At 41.8% G+C, this 22533-nt stretch overlaps 1 protein-coding gene across 1 annotated transcript; it reads left to right on the plus strand.

Annotated features, from left to right (window-relative positions):
- Window positions 1-22111, plus strand: LOC124067919 (C-terminal binding protein 1). The gene is made up of 11 exons (XM_046405710.1): window positions 1-259; window positions 9857-10011; window positions 11913-12057; window positions 13312-13415; window positions 13805-13907; window positions 14877-15001; window positions 16138-16227; window positions 16692-16822; window positions 17205-17332; window positions 17619-17733; window positions 19015-22111. Exons 1-11 carry the CDS (start codon window positions 220-222, stop codon window positions 19208-19210), a joined length of 1332 nt encoding a protein of 443 aa, XP_046261666.1. The 5' UTR covers window positions 1-219; the 3' UTR covers window positions 19211-22111.
- The last annotated feature ends 422 nt before the right edge of the window (window positions 22112-22533 follow it).

Below are 22533 nucleotides of genomic sequence, written 5' to 3' on the forward strand. Positions count from 1 at the left end.
GTGAGCCAAGGGGACGGAAGGGAGAGGAGAGAGAGAGAGAGAGAGAGAGAGAGAAGAGGGGGAGCACATGTGTATGCTTGTCACTAAGGGGCTGGGAGAAGGACTAAGGGAAGCGAGGTAGCTGGCCACAGCCGCCATATGCTGACTGGATTCCTGTTCATGTCTGCTGTGTGAAGACTGTAGGTTTCTGTTGTGTGCTGGCCGGCTGGGGAACACACCATGGGAAGCTCACATCTCCTCAACAAAGGCATGCCTCTAGGTAAACAAGTAGCACTCTGCTTTTATGTGGGAAATGTGCGTGTGTGCGTGTGTCTCTGCGTGTGTGTCAATATTTAGGAACTACAGTGTACATTATTCTGCCTTCCTCCTCCCCTCCCCCTTCTGTCTCTTCCTCTCCCTTTTTCCGTCTCCTCCTCCTCTGTCTCTTCTTAATGCTCTCTCTCTCTCTCTCTCTCTCTATTATCTTTTTTTTAATCGCACAGCCTCTCACTTAGCCACACAAGAATGGTTAGCCTTTTCTCTCTAGCTGCCAGTGTCTGTGTATGTGTGTGTGCGTGCCTCTGTGCGTGTGTGTGTGTGTGTGTGTGTGTGTGTGTGTGTGTGTGTAGAGGCAAATCTCTGCTATTGAATGCTGCCTGAACACCTCCATTTGTGGCGACAGAAATAGATCTCTCTCTCCTTCGAGGGCTAGCAAGGACATGACACATATTTCATTATGCTTCTTTCATGGACAACGGCTGCCTTCTCTCTCTCTCTCTCTCACACACACACACACACACACAAATTGCGTGCATGCATGCATGCACGCACACATTCAGGGAGCTCAACTGCCACACACATTCAAGTGCACACATGCATGCACGCAGCCGGTTTCACACACACAGGTGACAGATGCATCTGATGATGGGGGCTGGAAAAGACTATTCTCGAAAACAGGATCAAGGTAGGGCTGCTAAGGAATGAGGAGGGAGGGAGAAGGTGCTGGGTGTGGAGTAGGAGGATGAGGGCGAGAGGATAAATAATCATCCACTCTGAAACTGAGTCGCTGTATCTGTGGTCACCTGGCTGTGTATTTGAGAGGCTGCTTCTCTCAGAAGACACCAGAGGACTGTACAGATTGTAATCTGTGATGTCATCAACAGGCTGCGGGCAGTGTCTTTTGATGACATCAAAGATTAAAGTTTCAGCTCTGATCTTTTTCCCTCCCTCCCGCCTTGCTTGGGGAGAGATCTCCATATCCGTCCTAACTATGCCCCAACAGCTCGAGAGTCCAAGGTCACTGCAATATTAAGTAGGAATAACGGCTAAGGGAGGATTTCCCCATTAAGATGGTCACGCACAAACTCAGGTCTGACGTGGTCACTGGATCTTTTTTGAAAGATCATTGAACCTTTAAGGGCTACTTTAAAACCAGTTTATTATTCCTGGTGAATGACGGAAATGTTGATTCGTGTTTTGGATCACAGGGGTCCTCTGATCCATGAGTGATGAGTCATGGCTAATCTGATTATAAAAGCCCGAATTCATCAGGCACCCCCAAATCCCTTACAAAAATCAGATTCGCCAGACAAAAGACCATGTAAGAAAGTGTAATCGGATTGTTCAGTTGAAGACTTGTTTGGGTAATTTTACTGGTGTATTTGAATTATTGAATGACTTTGTGAGCTGATTAAAAGGTGCTTATGGCTCCAGGCAGTTTCCCACCCGGAGGTTGCATACAGACGCTTTATTACGTCAAAGGACAAAATCAAGCTGACTGCTTGTGCTGTGACATGTTGCCAGCTAAGAGAAGTTAAGAGAACCGTTAGCAAGTAGTAAGTCATGAAACACACCTTCATGATGCAGACTAAATAAAAGCTATAACGGCACAGTTACAGATGAACAGACAATGTATTCATTGTTGTCTTAAATTTGACATATCCAAAACACTGCAGATCCATTTTGGGAAGAGACTCCAGTTGTATCTGTATCTGTATCTGTATCTACCAACTCTACACATGAAAGATATGGTAAAAACTGAATTTTTATATTGCATAGAGACATTCCCCTTTAATTTGAACTGCACTACCATCACTGACGAGCACTCGATTTGAGCAGGGTGCCATAAACCTGACTAGTATAAAATGTATTAGACTCAGCAGGTATAACTGACTATGCTTACAAAGCGCTCAGCACTCAGCAGGTTAGTGAGAGCCTGTGTGCCCTAAAAAAAGAGAAAATAACACTGAAAGGCTTATTATATTATACTTAATGTGCACAAGAAAAGATATGAGCCAAAAGGTGAAGCAGTACAGGATGTACCTGTTGAGCATTTTATGGCATAAGCAACAGTTGTTTGCCAATAAGACACTTGCCAGTAACTACTTTGAAACAACTTGTGCATTTTATTGAGAAACATGATTCACAAGGGAAAATGTAAGAGAAAAGCCTGACAGTCTAGACAGGTGGCTAAATAGCAGTGCCATCATGCAAAGAAAAAAAAATAACAGGCCAACAGTGTAACATCCCAAAACAACAATTAGCAGGTAGGCTATAATTCAACTTAGAAGCACCAATGACTGAGAAACATGCACTATTGTTGTTAATTTATAAATCAGTAGAGTCGAGTGAGTCTATTTAGAGTCAAACCTGCAGCTGAAACAACCCACTCAGCTGCTATCTCTGCAGCAGGCACTCAGAGACAGCGAGCTGGGACAGTTCGCCAATGATGTCATCTCACACACACTATTTTTTATCCATTGTCTGCACTGAAAGGCTTTTACAGCAATACTTTATCAGTCATTTTAAAAACTGACAAACAGCCAGTCACTGTGGCTGACCTGTTGTTTCATATCAGCACCTTATAACAAACACACTATGGATCTACTGGGATCAAACATAGATAAGTGAGTTTAAAATAAACCTCAACCAGACACACTGAATACCCTCAAATAGACACTATTCATACATGTAATAAACAGTCATGGTGAGTAATAAATCAGCTCTAGTAAGTGGAATTAATATTGGAAATGGAACCTTTTTTTATTATTTCACTGAGGAAACCCCTCTGGGCCCTTAGATGTCAGTCTGGGAACCCCTTAGTGTGTAATACAATGAATCCATCATAGGCTTAATAATCCATTACTATCCAGAGTGTCCAGACTGAACCCCAGCGACCTTCAGAATGATAACTTTCCTCTGCATATTCACAGTACCAATATAATACACTGCTGGCCATACGACAACCCGGTTACACCCACTATTTACATGTAGCATTTCCCGTGGTGCAAGTATTGCCAGTATAAGCAGTACCTCTTAACTTTTTTTTTTTTTTTTGTGGTTAACAACAGCTCACAAATCAGCAGCATTTACAGGTGACACCCAACACACTGGATGTGTAGAGTGGTGAAGCTGAGCTGTTTTCTATTGGTTCTATAGATAGAAAAGCAATTTCTTCACAACGAAAATCCGCTGTTCAACTGAACATATGTGTTTTGCAGTGGCATGGAAAGGCTCTATAACCAGACTGCAGTGTTGTACAATGATGCAGTGCAGGTGTGTGTGTGTGTGTGTGTGTGTGTTGGGTTGAACTCTGGTCGGCTATCAAACTACTGCCAAATGTTGCTGTATCTTCTTGCTGTGTCTTAGTAATGGAAACATGAAGTGGACAAACCTGAACTGGCTTGCTGAAACAGTTCATGCAAATCAAGACCTTGTATATATGTGTATGTGTGTGTGGGTGTGTGTGTGAGAAAGAGAGAGAGAGAAAAAACCTGTAAGCTGACTATTTCAATGTGCAGGCACTTGTGTGTCTGAGTGTGTGTGTGTGTGTGTGCCATATATCACTGCATGTCAGTTATGTCAACCTGCATGTACTGTGTGCTGAGCATGCACCTGTATGCCTGAGAGCGTGTGTGTGTCTCTGTGTGTTAGAGCATACAGACGAGGGAGGAGGCGGTGAGGACCATGTCTGCATTCTCCTTTTTTTTCCCTGGGAACTGAAGTGTGGCAAGACAGCGACAGACAAAAACCCAAAGGAAAAAAATAACAGACTGCAGGAAAGTCACGTCGAACCCGAACACTTTGTACCTGGATATTCAGGGATACATACGGCTGTGATACAGAGTGTGGCTTTCCTCGTTCTTTGTAAGAGGGACAGGACACGAGAAAAAAGGAAATGGAAAGGGAGATAAGGAAAGTCTGGAGAGTCAAGACTGAAATGAGAGATGGAGATCTGAAAGTGAGGCAACAACAGATGAAGGGAAGGCGAGATCAGCACCGAGGGGGTGAAAGAGGAGGATATAGGGGCTTTTTAAACACGCCATGTTGCTGCATGCCACAGGAGCCAGTAACATCATAAATCATCCGTGCTGTGGCTCGATGGTTTGTTGCTACAGTCGCAGGCGGCTGACTGATCACAGGTGCCGACAGCAACGCTTTCCTCTGTTCCCTCTCTCTCTCTCTCTCTCTCTCTCTCTCTCTCTCTCTCTCTCTCTCTTGCAGCAAAAAATACAAACACTGCAGGCGAAATCTGAATGTGTCATCTTGTCGGGGTTCACTTTCAGTTCAGTCGAAAAGAGACCGAAAAGATTCAGGAAGTCTGACCTTAGTTCATAAATGGAAAAACCAAGAGAACACTTAAAAGCAGGTAGTTGTACGAGTGTGTTTGGCAGCAACTGAAAACGTTTTGTTAACCACAGTTCAGAATAGACTGAGAATGGACTCGCACTTTAATCCTAATTTATCTGATAGGCCTGATGTTCTGGCTGTGAAAGTTAGAGATGTTCATGACTGTTATATTCCATACAACGTCCACATAAGATTTATGTAGAGCTGCTGCTAACAATTATTTGTCTCATAAAATATAAAAAAATAAGTGTTAAATCCTCATGTTTTAAAAGCTGGAATTAGCGAACGGTTGCCATTGTTACTGGATAACTGGCTTAAATGATTATATACAGTTATCAAAATCATTTAGTAATAACAATCTAATGATTGATTTATCGCTTAAGCTCAGTTTTCATCATTGATTAGTCATCAATGATGAAGGTTGTCTTAGTCCTCGGAAGTAAAAAAACGCCCACCAGAAATTCCTCAACTCAGACGGTGATGTTATCAAATGCGGTGACCCACAGAAGCTCTGGAAATGAAACCCCTTGACATGAGAGTGGTGCGTTGTGGCCCTTTAGCATCAGGATTTGCAGCTTGTTTTGGCAGACCGCTCTCTGGCGGGGCTGGCACACTTCCCAATGACCTACACATTTAAAAGACATGAAAATCGCTGATCTTTGACATCATCTCTGTTGACTGACAGTCTGAAAACGTTGTCTCCTTCCTCTGGGATACAAATCCAGCTGTTCTTGTGAGCTGGTCAATGACAGCTGGATACAGGCAGGCTGCAAGGCTTTCCCACTGGCTCCCGTGTTTCAGTCCCAGCAGTCATTGGCAGATGCTTTTCCCATCTCTAAATGTCACTCAAACGCCTTCAGCATCATTTTTGTCTGATTACAAATTTTCCAAGCCAGGCAATTTTCATATCGGCAGGGGGATGTAATTTAGTGTCTCAGGCCATTAAGCGTATATTGAAAAAGCAGAACCGTTATTATGAAGATGATTGGCTTTAGTCGACAATTATTACAAACAACATGTTCTCTGTTTTCTCATTTTTGATTTGAGAAACCCTGATGAACTGTAAGAGAGCAGAGCTGGAGCTGTGGCCACCGCTGGCTGTCAAGAGGCCTGTTTGTACTGTGAAACAGGCTCCCAGCCGCCATCAAACCCTGGGGCTATGGGGGGTAGAGAGAGAAAGTTCACGAGAGTACTGCATATAATGAGAGGGGGGATGCAGATGGAAGAGATGGATGAGGTTTTAGAATTTAGCAAGTGAGAGAAAAGTCTAAGCAATTATTTAATATAATGAAGAATTTAATGAGTGTGTAATGTGACTAGAAAGCGAGAAAATGAATTAAATAAAAGAGGGGATAATGGCTCTTTGAGTTTGTCTGATTTCAACGAGAGAGAGTGGATTCAGATTTAGTGTTACATCAATGCTTGTGTGTGTGTTTGTGTGTGTGTGTGTGTGTGTGAGAGAGAGAGAGAGACAGCGAGAGGATGAACGGGTGTTTTATCATGTAGTACTACACAACAGTCAGCAGTGCTGGTCCTTCCAAGGTCATGCTTGGTGCTGGAATGAAAGCTATTTCCTCCCTCAGCCTGACCAAGTGTGAGCCCGGGAAATGTCTGGAATCTCTGCTACTTTCCAGAAACGGCATTATGCTGTGCAACGTACAAGCCTGACCAGATTTCATTATTTTGTGCACATCACGCCTATTTAATTACACGCACCATGGCTGAATCACACTTTGTTCCCGAGGCTTTCTGCTCACATGAAATCTTATGAAAGATGAGTCTGTAGGCAGGAATACCGTTGAGTGCTGCACCTACAGGCAAGTGCGCCTACTTATGATTACATCTGGGCTACAACGAAGGCTGCGCTGACGCCTGAGAGTACTTTTTGCTGTCGCTGAATACCAATTTCTCAGCTACGCACCATTGATTTTGTATTGATGTGTAAGTGCAATGGCCTCCAGGCAAATTCTATTATGGAAAGCTAATGTTTTACCAGCTCACACAAGGCATTGTGAGCAGGATTTGAGTTTCATCTTACTGGCCTTACTGCGCTGCTTCATCAGATCAGATTTCTTTCTGTAATATGACGATGCAGACAAGAAGACAATTTAGAAACAGAGCGATGGATTTTGTTATCAGCTGACTTTGCTTCTCTGCAGCATCTAAGTGCTGCAAGAAATATGATTTACTCATCCCTCAATTTAGTTCAAAAGCACGCAGGAGCTGCTTTTATCTTCACAGGTTAAGGTTCATTTAAGACAAATTGACAGTACCACAACATTTCATGAGCAGAACCGGGGCAGGAACTGGGATTTTAAGCCATTTAGCTCACACTATAACCTGTAAGAGCTATATAACACAGGCACTTACAGTAAGTACACTATATATACAAAAGTATTGGGACGGGGCTGTTTCTCAGGGGTTGTGCTCAGCCCCTGACTTCCAGTGAAGGGAAATCTTAATGCTTCAGCACACCAAGACATTTTGGACAATGCTATGCTTCCAACTTTGTGGCAACAGTTTGTTGAAGGTCCTTTTCTATTCCAGCACGACTGTGCCCCAGTGCACAAAGCAAAGCTCCATAAAGACATGGTGGGATGAGTTTGGTGTAGAAGAACTTGACTGGCCCACACAGAGCCCTGACCTCAATCCCAACACCTTGGGGATGAACACGAACAGAGACTGTGAGCCAGGCCTTTTGGTCCAACATCAGTGTCTGACCTCACAAATGCCCTACTGCATGAATGGACAAAGATTCCCAATGCAATGCAATTCAGCGTCATTAAAGGCCCTGTTGGTGTAATGGTCAGGTGGTATAGTGTATTTTCAGATAAGTCTCAAAAGACAGGATTAAGCCTGTAGATTTCTGCTTGTGGGACAATCTGTGTAAGTAAACAACGTCCAACCACAAATACTAAATGTCAGTGTAGAATTCTCAATTGTACATGTCATGCATACACAAACATATTCAGTGGCTACAGTAACACATCTCTGTCTGTACTCTGTGCAGTGCAAAAAGATATATATGGATAACACAACCCAGAACACAACAGAACACTGCAGCATGAACCAGACACGCATGTAAGCACTGTACATTACTTCCCCATGCATGCACACTGACTCACTCTTTCTCAGAGTCTGTTTGATATCACCACATTTGCAACAGTGAGCAAAATCTTTGCACATTTTTTTGGATTTACTTACTATTACAGCATTTCACACGGGAAAGAGGAAGGTCATTCATCTACATGTGATCAGGGCCGCTTCTTGAATGTTTTTCTCAGTGCTTCCTTGCTTCATAATCATATTATTCATGCAGTATTACTTATTCACCCCTGGGAGGTGACCAGCACAACACGATCCTGCAGACAAAGCAAACATAAAAAAAAAAAAAAAAAAAAAAAAGACACCACCACAAGATCATATCCCGATCTGCAAACGTTTTTTTTTTTAAATATATAAATTGACTAAATAAAGATAAGCGATTCATGAAGCAAATCTGCAATTCGGAATAACAACGATCTTTATCAGCTGCAAAAATGCTGCTATTTCAAACAGGTTTAATAAACATGCTGCCAGCATGCAGATTGAAAACTCCCTTGAAACTCAAAGCCCACTCTCCCTCGAGTTGCGCACATTTTCATGTAGCTTTGTGTTGTGACCAGTCCACACCTGTGCAATAATCATGCTGTTTGATCAGCATATGCCACACCTGTCAGATGGATGGACATTTAGATTTTTGTTGAGTGAAAAACACAACTGGGGTGATGATATGATACATACTGGTAGTATGAGTGTATGATTTTTCCTTTAATTCATTTCACTCATAAGCCACTTAATGAGAGCTGCCGAGGAAAGGGTGTCACTCAAGTTTCCCTGCCCAGAGTTTCCAAGCTAATTTGTGGGTTTGGAGTGGCCAAACTTCTGTCCACAAGTCAAATTCTCAGCGATCCCTGACATTAAAAGTATTGCAGAGACTGCAGAATGCTGATTTGGACATAGCTGGTTTAATGATTCTGTTGCTTTCTCAAGATGTCACCCGAAGCAACTGGAAAATGGTCTCAAACTGCAGCAGTGCCAACTGCGTATCCATCTGGAGGTCTAAGTTGCAATAAAGTTTTAGTTGGAATACTTTGAGCGAAATGACCGAGGTGTTGGGTTATATGAGATGTCAGCCTGCGCATTTCAGACAAAAACATGTCAGGATTGAGTGATGGGTAGAGTCGACATCAGCACAAACAGGCATAACTCTCCACTCATTTCATCTCCAGTATTTTAGAGGCCTGTCAAAAAATTAGCATGTCAAACTTTCCTCTCAATCTGTCTGTCTCTCACATGCCTTGGTTCCCAGTCAGTACGTATGTCAGTGATCTGTAATGAGTCACTCTTCAGTTACCTGAAAGGAGACACAAATCTAGGCAGAGTGTAGTGGAAGGACATAGTTAAGGAAAATAAATGAAACTCCTATGAATCATTGCTCTTGCTGAACAAAGGCCCACTGGTGAGCTGTATGTGCCTTGTTAAATGCTCAGTTAGACTGGGCCTTACTCTCAGGATAATGTTTAACCCGAGGAGATGATTTAATAAAACATCCTTATAAGGCTGAAGAGGAATACTCACTCTTACTCAGCTACTGACAGATCTCTGTGAGGTTTCAGGTGCTGGCGGTCTAATGACACAGATCTTACTAGTTTATATGAACTTACTTTTGAGTGACATTTTTTTTGATCTACTAAACATCAAAATGTTTCTCTCTTTATAATAAGGTTTTGGTGTTGAAAGCAAACGGCTGTGAAACACGATCTCTTGCAACATGAATTAATTCTATAGCGGACAGCCTGCTCTGACACACTGTTGTGGTTGTCACAGCAACTGGACCAGTACAGAGCAGAAACATTATGGGATGCACCTCATCTGTGGCCAAGAGCAACAGCGTATCTTCAGTTTTAGATATCAAAAAGTGAAGAAATGACTAACAAGCAGACTAAAGCACATCTGTAGGTCTAATAACACACAGCGGGGTAGAATGATGCCATTTTTCCAGAGCAAGTTTTCTAATTTCTCAGTGGGAGGCTGCAGCTGTGTAGGTGTTTCATCACAACAATGACAAATTATTCCGATAAGACACTACACTGCATCTGACAATGAAAGCTATTTTCTGTCCATGCTGCTCTGTTTTCTTCATTGTCACTTTTATACTGACTGTCTGACACCGTTTCTTTGTTTTCTTTTCTATGTGTGTGTGTAGGCATCAGGCCACCCATTATGAACGGGCCTATGCACCCGCGCCCCCTGGTGGCACTGCTGGACGGGCGTGACTGCACTGTGGAGATGCCCATCCTGAAGGACGTAGCGACCGTGGCCTTCTGTGACGCTCAGTCCACACAGGAGATCCACGAGAAGGTAACACACTTCAGTAGATCATGAACACACACACATACACGCTGCAAGTAAGATCATATCCTGCCATGTGAATACTTTCTTCTCGGTGTATAAATTGACTACGATATGAAAGAAATTATTCATATAAACTAAGATAATGGATGCAGGAAGCAGTTCAACAAAGCTTTTGTACTTTCTGGAATGGACAGATGATATTATAGATTAGATAAGTGTACAGGTGCTGCAAAACATCCTCTGCAACAGGAAGAGTGTGTTTTAACTTCAGAGTAGCTTCCATGAAACAGGCAACAGCAGAACTGTCACTACCTGCCGAAACTTAAACTTTAAAATCCAAGGCTGACACGAACAAGGGTGAGATTTTGAAGCCAAGTCACAAAGATGTAGTTTCTCTGATGACCTGCTGTTAGAAAAGGTTACAAAGAATCTGCATTTCAATCATATCTCTGTGTGAAATGCATCTAACAGGTTTTACAGGAGCTTGGATTTGTTGGAAAAAGAGATGGATTCAAGACATTTGACATAAGGATTCATAACATTCATTTTTCCTGTTTTTTGCCAGTCCACTCAAAGCCTTCCACATTAAAACAATATTAGCACTGCGGGTGTGCAAAGCATGAACAAATTGAACGAGAGAAGTAGAATAAATTAAAGAAAAACGGGAGCGCAGAGAGCAAACTTAAAATGTGGGTCAGATCTTGCCACAGCCTCTATGGATTGTAAATGGGTTTGTATGTCTGGCAGGGTTAGGTCTCGTTCTGGGCGTCTGCCAGGCACACTCTCTCTGAGAGCGCGCTCTGTAGGCCACAGCGTGGGAGAAACAGATGGCTCTCCCTCACTCACTATCTATCTCTCTCTCTCTCTCTCTCTCTCTCTGGCTATCCAGTCAGCAGCCACCTCATTGTGTAATTAAAAGAGCTTCTTTATTGTAATTGAACCGCATGTCAATTTCATCTTCTCTCATGTACAAGAAGAGGAGGGCTGGCAATGACAGAAGAAGATCACAAGCGAACCAGTTAAAAAGGCAACCGAGCTGGTTTCCACGTGTAGCCATGTTCCCATTCTATATGGTGGTCAAGTCATCTGCTTTTGAGCCACATTCATTTCTTTTTTTCTTTTTTTTTTTATTAAGACTATAAGCTGTCATCCTGAGTGGGAGCCAATGAGAATAAGATTCCTGTTGAGTTTTGTTAAATGCAGAGACACCTTATATAAATTTCTGTGCTATTAAAAGCAAAGGTTCCATGGTCACATTCAGGAAAAGCAATCATAGCATGCAGACAGGGATGCCAAACAAACAAGACATGAGAATGACATAAACAGCATATCAGGCCCAGTTCCATTTTTCTGCACTTTGGAACAAATAAGTCCTGTAGTCTGTTGGACCAGCTGTGTCTAAGTTCTAATTTAGTCCAGTTCTAACCTGTGATTTATGCATTAGTAGAATAAAAGCAGATGCATCATGGATGTATAAGTTACAACACAAGTAGCTGAACACCTGGCTTTCCTTTTTTTCTTTGTTTTGTTCCTTGCATGAATGAGGGCTTGGATGTTTCCATTCTGAAGAAATGAAATGTGAAAATAGATATCTAACTCTTCACATGTGTCAATCAGTCAGTCAGTCTAGCAATCTTTGGCACTTTTAAAGTCCCGGACTGTCCCAGCTGTCTGTGGTGTGCAACAAACCCCACACTTTTGGCACACATAATACAAGTACAGACCAATTCAGGGCAGATGAGAAGTTGTGAGGTTAATTTCTGTCCAACGCCCACAAGAAGGCGGCTCTCTTAGAAACTGCCTACATGGCCCCACCATATATCGAGAGAGATAGAAAAAAAAATAAAAACAAACTTAACTGAGAACTCACAGAACTCAGATTGCTGATTGTCTGTGTGTGTTTTCAGGTGTTGAATGAAGCTGTAGGAGCTCTGATGTACCACACCATCACTTTGATGAGAGAAGACCTGGAAAAGTTTAAAGCTCTGCGTATCATCGTCCGCATTGGCAGTGGCTATGACAACATTGACATTAAATCTGCTGGGGAACTGGGTGAGAGCACGCACACAAACACGCACGTGCAGCCACACACAGGAAGTGAAAGTCTGCGTTGGCGAAGTCCTGCACTGCTCTGCTTAGCTATTACAATGAATATACTTCATACCCATAATGTGTTAAGAACATAACACAAATGTCTTTATCGAGTAAAGACTATGCACAAAAACACTGATCTCAAAATGAGAAAAGCAAAAATTTTTTTTATTGGCCAAAAAACTTACTTCGGGAAAAGTAAACTGCAAAAGTAGTTTCAGGCACAGGGGTATAGCACGAAGCAAGTTCACACAGCTGGACTTTCTCTGGGCGTTTTCACATATAGTCCTTTTGAAATGAACTGTGCACTTTAAACACTTTACACTTTAAAGTGGACCAAAAAGTGAACCAACAGAAACGGGACTCAGTTCTTTTTGCTTTCACACAGTGAGTTAACTTGAAAGAAGGACCAGTTCTCTCTCTGTTCACACCAAAGTTCCTCTGTAGCTCTCAGACCTTCACTGCTTTGGATTATGGGTAACAGTCAACTGGAACAAGATGGCAGAAAGGGACCAAGTGTGAAAACACCCTTTGAGTCAGCTGGCTTTACAAAGCCAAGAATAAACCACATGCTATATGAAAAGAATAGGAAGCTTTGTTGCCTGCTGTATTTACTCATTACTCAATGGTAGTGCGGGAGGAAATGTTCAAATCTTTTATTTTAGTAAAAGTAGCAAGACCACAGAGTAAAAATACTCAGTAAGTCAAAGTTCTGCATTCAAAATCTTACCTAGAGGTCCTTAAAATCTTTATCTGGTGCATAGTTATCTAGTTATCTAGTAACTAATGTTGTTAAATGCATTTAGTGAAAGTAAAAAGTACAATATTGACTTCCAAAATGTAGTGTAGAGGTATCATAAAATGGAAAATACAAATACCCCAAAATTCTTATATATACCAGCAGTTCACCACCACTGCTCCAGTCTCCAAAACCTTTTTCTTCTGCTGCCAGTAGGTACTGGAATATTCACATTTTTTTTTTTTTTTTTGTTAAAACTAATTTCTGTCCTACAACAGTCAGAGCCTTAGCAACACTCCCTATCTTCTTCCATTAAGAGGCTCTGTCACTTTAAAATAGTGTTTGCAGAGGAAACTGCTGACACCACGCCTTCAGCCTGCACTTTTCCATCAAAACAGCTTTCACCAAACTTCATCTCTCTCCTCAAATGGCCCAGAAAGTTAAAACTAATCCTTATCTGCTCCCTGGTCCAACAGGCATAGCTGTATGTAATATGCCAGCAGCCTCAGTGGAGGAGACGGCGGACTCGACGCTCTGTCACATTCTCACTTTGTACCGACGTACCACCTGGCTGCACCAGGTTTGTATGCTTGTGTGGCCGTTAAAAGGGCCTGAGATAAATTTGTCTAAAATTAACTAATCCTAAATGTATTGGTTAGAGGTGCACATACAGTTATAATTTTAGTTTCGACAGTTACTGGTAATTGTCTACTGACAAATCAGCAAAATTAAAACATTTCATTTTCTTCAGAATGTCGCTGTACTTGAAAGGCGTTGATGTAAGTTGTAGAAGGTACAGTAAAATGATTTGTTTCTCAAATCAGTTATAAGTAAAAATCATTATTTAACTTGATCACAGGATTTGGACTTTGGTTATTAAGTGCAGACATAATGAAGTATGCCTGGCTTGTGTTACACTGTAACTCTGTGTGATATTTGTATGGAATAAGTAATTTTTGTCCACACCAGGCTCTCCGTGAGGGCACGCGGGTCCAGAGCGTGGAGCAGATTCGAGAAGTGGCGTCAGGAGCTGCGAGGATCAGAGGAGAGACGCTGGGACTTATAGGGCTTGGTGAGTAATAACACACATATCATTGTCATGCCTCCACAATGAGACCTTCAACATGCTGTTGTTGTACAAACCAGACAAACAGACTGCAGCCTTGATAGCAGCTCTGTAAGGCAAAGTAAGTGCATTGAGCTAAACAGCCACATCGACACACTAACGTACTGACAATGACGACACTAACATGCTGATATTCAGCAGGTGTAATGCCTACAGTGTATTAGTTAGCCCGTTAGCATGCTAACATTTACTAATTAGCGCTGAACAAAATGTAGAGCTGAGGCTGTGTCTGGTTGTAACAAAGTAGTAACTGAGATGCTGCATCAAAAGTCAAAGCATCACCAAATTTATTAAATTCACCCAGAGAGACTTGAGTGTCAGCCAGCTGGTGGCGTCACAGTAGGACTCATTGAGAAGTACCTTCTGGGGACCAGATTTCATGGAAATCCACTCAATAGTTGTCAGATATTTCAGCCTGGACCAAAACAGTGGGATGACTGACCAACAGACAAACATTGGCATCCACAGGCAGGGCTAAAAAGGCTTTCATTTTGCTTGCATTGTTGATTTAAGTTGCTGCTGAGGAATAAGCTGAAGTTTTTAATCAAAGGATTTTTCTTGGTTTTTCCATTTTCATGTTGGGAAGTTTAGTCCTTGCCTCAGCTAAATTGGCTTCCTACGGAGTTACTGCCAATAAAAATATAAGCGGATTAACCCGAAGCAAAATGCAAATCTCTTCACTGTACAGTCTGGAAGCTTTTTCAGTAATAATGAGCAGATGTGTGTAACCAGACAATTATGTAATTTGTACAAAACACAAGTCAAAAAAGGAAATAATATGCGCACAAAAATGCAAACAGTTGGGTTTTTTTAATGTTTCATTTGAATGCCTATTGATGTGTATGCAATTTGTCTGAATTCTCCTGTGAGTGTGTTAATGCATCTGCATGCCTGTGTGTATTCATGTGTTTCTAGGTCGAGTGGGCCAGGCTGTCGCCCTGCGAGCCAAGGCCTTTGGCTTCAATGTGATCTTCTATGACCCTTATTTGGCTGATGGTGTAGAGAGATCCCTGGGACTACAAAGGGTCACCACACTACAGGTAGTGCACACACACACACACACAGGCAGTGGTGTTTCCATCACTTTTGGGGACATTACATAGACTTACAGTCATTTCCTGGAGGCTTAACCACCACCTAACCATAACAATAAACATGACTTGCCTAATCCTAACCCTCACCTTAACTTAACCTTAAAGCAAGTCTTCACCCTGATATTTAATGATTTACGTTGTGGGGACTTGCATTTTGTCCCCATAAGCAAGACGGGTCCTCACACTGACTGTGTAAACAGATTTTTGTCCCCACAACTACAAGAATACGCGTCCACACAGGGCCTCAAGGAGGCGTATGCCACTTTCCACGAAAAATTGCGATCTATAAAGACAAACATAACTGCATGGAAAGTTTGACCCAAGCTTACAACAAGGTGACAGAGGAAATTGGCACTGCAGATGGTGAGGTGGTAAACTGAAGCCAGATGGTATAATTACGCCTCTAACACATTTAATTTCACTGCATATCAAATATTAATTAGAGATCCTCGTTATCATAAACATTCATACCAGCAATGTTATTTGTGCTTGCATTTGCAGTATTCCATAAGGAATCTCAATATCAAAGAAAACATCAAATGGCATTAAACAGAGCAGAACCAACACTGTCCAACACCAAGTGCTATTTCAGTTTTCATATAGTTGTTGAGTGCAAATCACTGCAGTGAACCTATCACCGTTTCCACAAGACACATGTTAAAGATTTTAGCCAATAAGAACAAGGCGTGGGATTAAAACCAATTCACACTAAATCTTCTTTATACTGGGGAAGCCAAATCCATTTTCTCCTTTTCTCTGTGCTGACAAAATGCTCCCTTCTCCACCATCCACCATGACAAATGTGCATTTACCATTTTACTGCTGCACCCTCTGTAAGGAGTGATGCCCTCTTGTGCTCATGAACAGTAACTGTGATAATGTCAGTAATAAATGAAAAACAAAACAAAAAAAAAGGACACTTTACCAGTTAGTGATGGATTTGGCTTACAGACTATCTGAAAGAGGATTTGGCTGGAAAGCAGTGAGAGTATGGCTTTAATCTCAGCTCCTGCAGTAATGAGCAGCTGTATAAAAAGAGATTTTGATTTAGCTTTGACTCCCGTTTCTGTATTCGTCCTCAGGACCTGCTCTTCCACTCCGACTGTGTCTCTCTGCACTGCAGCCTCAACGAACACAACCACCACCTGATCAATGACTTCACCATCAAACAGGTAGAGGTGACAGCAGCACACACACGTGCACACTTGAGCACGTATACACACGTTTGCACGATTTGCTCCTGCCTACATCAATTACTACATTCTGTGGTCATGGATATGAAAAGAAGCAGGTATCAAGGGAGGCCCACACAAATGAGTGGTGTTCTCCACTACATGCACATGATGACTGATGCACACACCGTCATTCATCTCTACAGTTCAGCCTAAAACCGGTTTTCCTTCCAAGACACAAGCTGCACTCTTAAGTATTACTGACCTTGCTGGGTAGGGCAAGTGAAAAGCAAATTTCTCTTTGGGGATCAATAAAATGTAACACATACTATTATATGAGGCTTCATTGGGCAGTTGAAGTCTCACAAACGTCGGACCAAATTAAAATTTGAATCACATGTAAATTTTGACCTTATCATATCAAAGTAAGTCATAGACTGCAAGAGCGTATATGTGTGTTAAAGATGCGTCAGGGGGCGTTCCTGGTAAACACGGCCAGGGGGGGTCTGGTGGATGAGAAGGCCCTGGCTCAGGCCCTGAAGGAGGGGAGGATACGTGGAGCTGCTCTGGATGTTCACGAGACAGAGCCTTTCAGGTAACAGACTTAACTAACCCCCCCCCCACATTAAATACTGTCATTAAACGTGATTTCATGTTTCTTTTGCAGGTCAAGAAAATGTGAATTACAGATGACTGAATAGTTACAGATAATGTTTTTACTTTAACATGACTCAGATTATAAATTAAATTAACAGCTGACCGATAATCAATCATCAACCATTAATTTATGCAACAATTTGTATCATTTTTAATTATATCTCTCTGGGTTTGGGACTTTTGGTTTTACTATTTGCTTTCATTTTATATCATGATTAATAACTCAGTTGAAAAACATAACCTACTCAAATGAGTCAAGAAACAACCAAAATCCTTTGACATGGCTGTAGCTGATGGCACACTGCGTGTACATGTGTCAGTTTCAGTCAGGGCCCTCTGAAGGATGCTCCCAATCTGATCTGCACCCCACATGCCGCCTGGTACAGCGAACAGGCATCGCTGGAGATGAGAGAGGAGGCAGCCAGGGAGATCCGAAGGGCTGTCACAGGTAGCGTCCACACACAGTATCGCAGAGACGCAGATGCACTGATGCGTAACATCAACATCTGCTGAAAATATAAATATGAGTCGATAAAGAGATATTTTCGCACAAAGAGACTTAGAGGTCTTTCGAAGTCTGCCTCTTTCTTTCTTTCCAACCTGCTCTTCCACATCTCCTTCCCTTTTTCCTGTCCTGCGGTTTCTCCTGTGGCTCGGCCATTTCGCCGTTGTCCTGCTTGGCTTCTAGATAACGGGTCAGTGAGGTGGTTTTGCTCACTTCCTGTGTTTTTCAGGTCGTATCCCAGACAGTCTGAAGAACTGTGTGAATAAGGAGTTTCTCACCCAGAACAACCACTGGACAGGAGTTGACCCAGCTACTGTCCACCCTGAGCTCAACGGGGCTTATAGGTAATATCTAACATCAGGGTAAAGAGACTTGCACTGGTCAGTAGGAACTGAAAAGTGATTGATGGATGGCAGATTTCTGATGAATGTGATCACTGATATGTAGAGTGTGTTACTGCTGTAGGCTCTGCATCAGGCTATAATTATACTATGGGGCAGACAGTGTTTCTGTTTGATGTTTCTGTAATGCATTCATCAGCTTAATGTTGTTAGCAGCAAGCAGCTGCAGAAATCGCGTTGCTACAACAAACTGGGCTGGGATATACACGACTAGCATCCACCAATAACCCAGTGACGACAAAGCCTATTTGTTGTTTCATCGGTCAGTCAGTCAGGATGTCTTCAGGGACAGTGTGAGGGCTGATCAACGCATTTTTTGATGGACCAGACTTGGCAGTATTAATCCATTGCTGGTCTAGCTGTCAAAAAGTCACACTTCACTGAGCTCAAACAATAAAACTGCACATAAATGTCAGAACAGCTGAAGCGATTAGCTGATTTAAGATAATGTGTGATTATTTTGATAACTGATTGTCATTTCCAAGCTGAAATGCCACACATTTACTGATAATAACTAATTAATGACAGTGATTAGTTAGTTAATGATAATCTATAGAAAAGCTGTGGGTTATGGGTTAGGTGTTAGTAAGCAATCTGAAAATGTTGCTTTGTGCTGCGATCATTTTTTTCCCACAATTTTCTGGGATTTAACAGTTCAAACGATTAATTTCTTGAATGAGAAAATAGATGATGGATTAATCGATCGTAATAAGAATCATTATTGTGGTACTAAGGTCGCGTATTTTGCTGATGCTGGGGATGAAGTTTGGTGTACCACTCCAATCCCATCTCATGCTTCTCTTTCCACCAAAATTACACAAAATGTTACAGGGCACAATACAAAACATCATGAAAACCACTAAAAGAATCCAACACGTCTATATAAAAGCTGTATAAAGTCCTCTGTGGCTGAGGTGAGAGCTGCCCAAAATCTGAGGAAATAACATCATCAGGCTGTCTTGAGGCTGACTTGGAGACTGTAACTTTCTAAACAGAGACAATGTGATCCAAACAGGGAGCTTTAAGTTTTAAGGGTGTGGAGGTTTACTAACGTAATGGAAAACATCTGTTGAGCCTCATTGTGGGAAGTGTGGAGATGAGCATTCTTAGAGCTTGAATAAAGTTTGTGTGTCTCCTCTGCTGTTTCCATTAAAATCCTTATCTCTTTTCTTTCTCTTTGTTGCATCCCGCTCTCTCTCTCTCTCTCTCTCTCTCTCCCTGCAGGTATCCTCCAGGAGTCGTGAGCTTGCCAGCTGGAGGCCTCCCGCCTCCCGTTGAAGGCATTGTGCCCAGCGCTGTGCCCATCACACACACCCTCCCACCTGCTGTCACACACCCTCCTCATGCCCCGTCCCCAGGACAAAATACAGTCAAGCCACCAGAGGGCGACAGAGAGCAGCATCCAAATGACCAACTGTAGCCACGCACACAAACACATGCACACATAAACACACACACTCACACACACCCACACACACACTGGCCTGTGTTGTCTGGAGGAGTTTGGCATAGCAAATGGGATCATGGCGATAAGTTCTCTTGTGACAAAGTTGTTATCAGACAGGTTCGCACTTTGTCAGATTTACAGGTTGAGGTCCCAATAAGAATCGATTCACAGCTCTCTGGCAACCTTTAGCAGCCAGCTCACGCCCCCAAAGAGGAAGAGGCTGATGACAGTAAAGAGGATGATGGAGGAGTGGACGGCTCTAATCAAAGAGCAAGAGAATTGTCCTCTGCTCCAACCTGAAGTCCTGAGGAAGATCCACAGTTTTATCTTAACATAGCAATGACACTATAGGCCAGTTTAAAAGTTCTGCCAGAAGTAACAACAATAACAAGAATATAATAATAATAACAATTATGATTATAATAAGAACTTTTTGGATTTGGGAAGAAAAAAAATGAATCAAATTCTGCTGTCTTAGACTGTAGTGTGTCCAAAGGTAGAGGGGCCTGTTTCATGTCTTTCTCTCTTTTTCTGTGTCCTTTCCTTAGTTTGATGTACAAACAAAAGTAGTAGGTTATGAAATGAATGTAACCTGTCTATGTACAGTTTTTAGACATGCGGCAAGAAGATACTGATATTTGTATTCCAGTCTTAAGAAAAAACAAAGGTTGTGTGATCTCTCTATGTACCCAAACCGGTTTGAAAATACAATATCCGTTTTTTTTTGTTCATTTGTTTTTGTTTTTTTGTGTCCCCAGACTAACAAGACCCCCCAAAAAAGGCAGCTTTTTGCACACCATCTCAGGAAATTAAGTTTCCGCAGTTGGTATAATATTTTTTACATTTTTAGTTTTAAAAATTCCTTTTTATGCCACTTAGTGCTTTTGTTTTTCTACCTGCTTGCCTTTTTTGTGTCCCACTGCATTAGAAAAAGAACTTTAAGGAGAGCTAAAGTTGATCTAATGTTTGCTTTTGTTTGTTGTGTTTAAGGGGCATGCGACTTTGCTCTTGGGACTCGTGTAAATGTTTGACCCAAATTGAGGGGGTTGTGGGAGGAAAGGCTGTAGCGAGGTGGCATAATGGTATGCTTGGCTGGGACGACTTCATCCCTCTTCACAATTTGACAAAAGAGAGCCCTCTGGGTTAATTACTTTGACGGACAAAGCAGGCTGTGAATGAGGCAATGCACTGAGAGTTTCTAGCAGCTTTACGGTTTGAGAAATGTAAAAAGTTCTTATCTTTGTCTTTCTTCAGGTCTAATGATCCACTACTTTCATTCATATACGGAGCATGAAGAGTTCAGCACGCTTATGTTTACAAATGATGCACAAAACTGGTGAATTGGTGTGTTGCTTCATGCTGCTACATCAGTGTTTTAGTAAGGTGCCCTTCTAGCTATGGATCTGTCAATTAAGCCAGCTAACTTGTGAAAAACTGCACCAACATACTCTATTTATCATTTATATAACTCCTCTGTGTTCTGCCCAAACCATTTTGGTTCCTGTTTGGACTCACTTGTGCAGATGTGACATCCAGTTAGGAGAGCTAATGGTGACTTGAAATTAGGTCAAACCAAATTTTCTGACTTTTCATCTGTTCCCAAATCAATCTTTTAAGACTTAACACTTACTGGCTTGTCAGTTAGTATTTCATACACCTGCTAAAAGAGGAATGACCGGTTTGTGATAGCAAAAAACTATGGTTTAAGAACGTGAGAGACATCATATATGCACAATAAAGATGTTTCATGATAGCATGACAGAATGTATTGATTTCTCCAGTCTAGCATCCCTTTAACATTTCATGATGGGTCCTTCCTGAGATTACCATTTAGCCACCCCCTGTGGCCTCTGTGTCTATGTGTACATATGGTGTTCTGCCTGCCTGTGTCAATGTGACTTGGTTGTATCTGTGTCTAAATAAGCAGCACTGGGAGGAGGGGTTGTGATTTCTTCTCTCCACAAGGCATCATTACAGAGACTGCCATCTCGATACACAACTAAACACTATGTAAAAATGCTCGAAACTGGTCTTCAAATTCAAGCTGAGCCAGTAACATATGGTTTTACTGGTTACATTCTCACAGCGTACAGAAAATGCTGATCTTGTTACATCAGCAGTGAAATATCTGAGACTCTTTTTCTATCTGGAAAATTTATCACTCATTCCAGCTCACGTGTTGTTGATGTTAGCAGGCCAGCTAAGTGACGGTGCTTTTTGGATCCCCTTCTACCAGCAGCTGAGTAGTAAAAACAGTTCACTGTCGCCTGCCTGGTCTTCTTCATGGTGAGGTAGTAAGAGTAGCAATCAGGGATGGAAATTTCACTGGCCACTGGCGAGTATGTTTCAGCACAGGCTAGTGTTGAGTTCTCACTGACTAGAATCTGAAGGGGGGGGGGGTCCAGTGCAGAAGGTACTGAGGTGACATTTTAATATCGTCTTCAGACTGGAGCCCCCAAAATCCTGAAAGGAATGGTGGAATATTCTGAATTTCACATTCAATCTTTCCTCACCAGATGCCTGATGTTACATGGAGAAGAAACTCCAATACTTCCTAAGCTAATGCTTCGAAGTTGAAAGCATTCCTCACTCAAACTGATGGGTGCCACCAGTAGAAACAACAGACTGACTCTTCAATCATCGAGGTGCTCCATGAAATTCCATCCCTGGTAGTAACACACAGTCCACTGTTGCCTACCTTGGTCCCCTTTATGGTGAAGTAGTAGGCGTAGCAATACACAGTATACATATTCTATATTCTACAGTAAATATCATTATTTTTGGTCAAAACTGACAACCTGACAAAGATATGTTTGTGACTGTATGCATTTGTATGAATTATTTTAAAAGGAAATAAACTGTGGAAAGGTGAAATTTGTGGGTTTTCTTTGTGTTCTTTGATAGGTAGTTCACAAGAAACCTCAATCCAACTGTTTTCAAAATTTGGAAATTTAACAAAGATAAAATGTTCCTCCAAAGAAATCTTTATGGAGTCGTGAATGGTGAGATAAATCTGCAACCATTTAGATAACTGATTAAAGTAACAAGTAACAAGTAGCAACAAGTAACTTCTCCAGCAAAAGCGTTTCTTTCACTGTTTCTTAAAGTTTGCTGTGTCCTTTGGAATACTGTGAGGCTTCGGACTGTTGATCAGGCAAAACAGCACATACGAAGAATTATGTTATTTTCCAGGAAGTTCTGATTTTCATGATGATGATGATGATTTTCTGACGTTTTACAGAATAAACAATTAATCAGTGAATCTAGAATGAAAATAACCGCACGAAAATCCCTTA

The sequence above is a fragment of the Scatophagus argus genome, chromosome 12, assembly GCF_020382885.2.
Source record: "Scatophagus argus isolate fScaArg1 chromosome 12, fScaArg1.pri, whole genome shotgun sequence".
NCBI lineage: Eukaryota > Metazoa > Chordata > Actinopteri > Scatophagidae > Scatophagus > Scatophagus argus.